This window comes from Tupaia chinensis, unplaced genomic scaffold, assembly GCF_000334495.1.
Source record: "Tupaia chinensis unplaced genomic scaffold, TupChi_1.0 Scaffold149964_2, whole genome shotgun sequence".
Classification (NCBI taxonomy): Eukaryota; Metazoa; Chordata; class Mammalia; order Scandentia; family Tupaiidae; genus Tupaia; species Tupaia belangeri.
Window position 1 is genome coordinate 272,377 of NW_006209806.1, and position 1,941 is coordinate 274,317.

A 1,941-nucleotide genomic window follows, 5' to 3' on the forward strand; every position below is an offset into this window, starting at 1 on the left:
CCCCACTGGGAGCGGGGCGGGGAGGACTGGGCAGGGCTGGGGAGGCCCACCACTGGGAGCCGGGCGGGGAGGACCCACCACTCGAAGTTGGTGATGTACTGGTAGTTGGACTGGCTGCAGATGTCAATGATCTTGGTGAGCAGCTCGTCGCGGTAGGTGGTGCCCTCGGCCTTGTCCACGTGCGTCATCAGCTTCTTGACGATCTCCATCAGGTTCTTCTTGGACACCTGGGAATGGGCAGCACTGTCAGCCCGACGGCCACGTGGGCAGGTCCCAGCTGGCACCTGGGCAGACTGCCCCCTCCCGAGATGGAGCGTGTGGACATGGGCAACCCGGCACGCGCATCTAGGTGGGACGCAGGGACACGTGGGCCAGGCGGTGGGCCAGAGAGCCGGAGGGCCGTGGGGGCGGGCAGGGCCCAGCGCGGACTGCTCCGCAGGCGGCACGGACCCGAGGCCAGGCACGCACCATGCCGTACAGCAGGTCCAGCGCCCGCAGCCGGATGGACTCATCCTTGTCATCCAGACACTGCAGGATGAGGTCCTTGTGGGACTGCACGGACTTGGGGTGGGTCTTCAGGATCTTGGACATGGCCAGCAGCCCCAGGTACTTCACTGCAGGACAGCAGGGGGACAGCGGGGGGACAGCGGGGGCGTGAGCCCCGGGCACAGCCAGAGAGCGCAGGCCGGCTCTGCCTGGGGCTGCCGCCGAGCTGAGCAGCAGGTGCGGGAGGACCCATGCTCGGGGCCGGGACAGGCTGCCCTCCCTTGGCCACCTGTGGACACGTCTAGTACAGGGGCTGCCACAAGGCGCACAGGAAGGAGCCAGAGCCCCATGACGGGGCCATCAGGCCGTGCCCTCCTTCCCAGGAGCCTGTTACCCAGAGCCTGACCCAGACAGCCCACCCTTCCCTGGGCATGCAGCCTCTCGCACACCCGTTGGCTGGCCGCTCCCCAGCCCAAGGCACAGGACGGAGCGTGGATGCCGAGCCGGCGTGCTCCACAGCCCCAGGCCAGGCCAGCCCCGCCCCAGCCCGTCAAACGGTGCGCGCCATCCATCGCCAATCACCCACGGGGCTCTCCCGCCTTGCGGTCAGAGATCACGCAGCCCTTGGGGCGTGGCGGGCCTGAGAGGCTGCGGGCCACACAGGAGGTCCAGGTTGGGCTCCCTAGACTGGAGGGACAAGTCGACGTGGCCGTGCATCCCTGTGACCCTTAAAATCGGGAGCCTGTGGGAGACGCCGGTCTCTCCCTGTCCCGTTACGTGAGTAAACCGGATTACCCAGCAGGGCATCCCAGGCCCACGCTCCAGCCCAGCCCTAGGCTCAGTGCCCGGGGGTGCCTGGCCTGGCCGACCAGGGTGTCGGGGACATGACGCTCGGCTAACGGGGAGCCCTGTCCGCCTGTGGGCGCTCGCCCGTCCCTGCCACGGGGCACCCCGCGAGCATTGCCCATGACGCAGCACATGGAGCCCCGATAGCTGCTGGCCTGCCCTGGTGGGGTTCGGGCACAGGTGCCGACTGGGGCTCCTGTAGGACCAAGCGTCAGCCATGATGGCTCTGCTCCGGTCCTGTAGGGCCCCGGCTCCACGCTTGCCGCCCCGCGCTGCACCATGCCGCAACCGCACCAGAGCCCGCAGGGACGGTGGCACTCACAGTTCTGGTCGGAGTCTTCTATCAGAATCCGCAGCTTCTGCACACAAAGCTGCAGGGGGAGACAGCGCTGCCATGGTCCGAGGCCACGGCACAGCGCGCCACCGGTGCCCCCGCGCCTGCCCCGCCCACTGCCACCGAGCTGGCCTGCCTGTGGCAGCTGTCCCCAGGGACCGGGCAAGCCCAGGACGCACCTGGATGCTGGCGCTGTGGTTGGGCATGCCGGAGGACAGGGAGATGAGCACTGCAACGGAGGCTCGGTCAGACGGCTGGGGCCGGGCCCGCCCACC

The 1,941-nt window shown here is 69.0% G+C and overlaps 1 protein-coding gene across 1 annotated transcript in view; it reads right to left on the reverse strand.

Moving 5' to 3' along the window:
• The window catches only part of AP3D1 (adaptor related protein complex 3 subunit delta 1), a 25,498-nt gene that overhangs the window by 14,154 nt on the left and 9,403 nt on the right, over positions 1 to 1,941 (reverse strand). Inside the window, 4 exon segments of the mRNA XM_027769585.1 lie at positions 79 to 227; positions 469 to 614; positions 1,655 to 1,703; positions 1,846 to 1,895. Of these exon segments, the coding sequence (XP_027625386.1) occupies positions 79 to 227; positions 469 to 614; positions 1,655 to 1,703; positions 1,846 to 1,895 (394 nt within the window).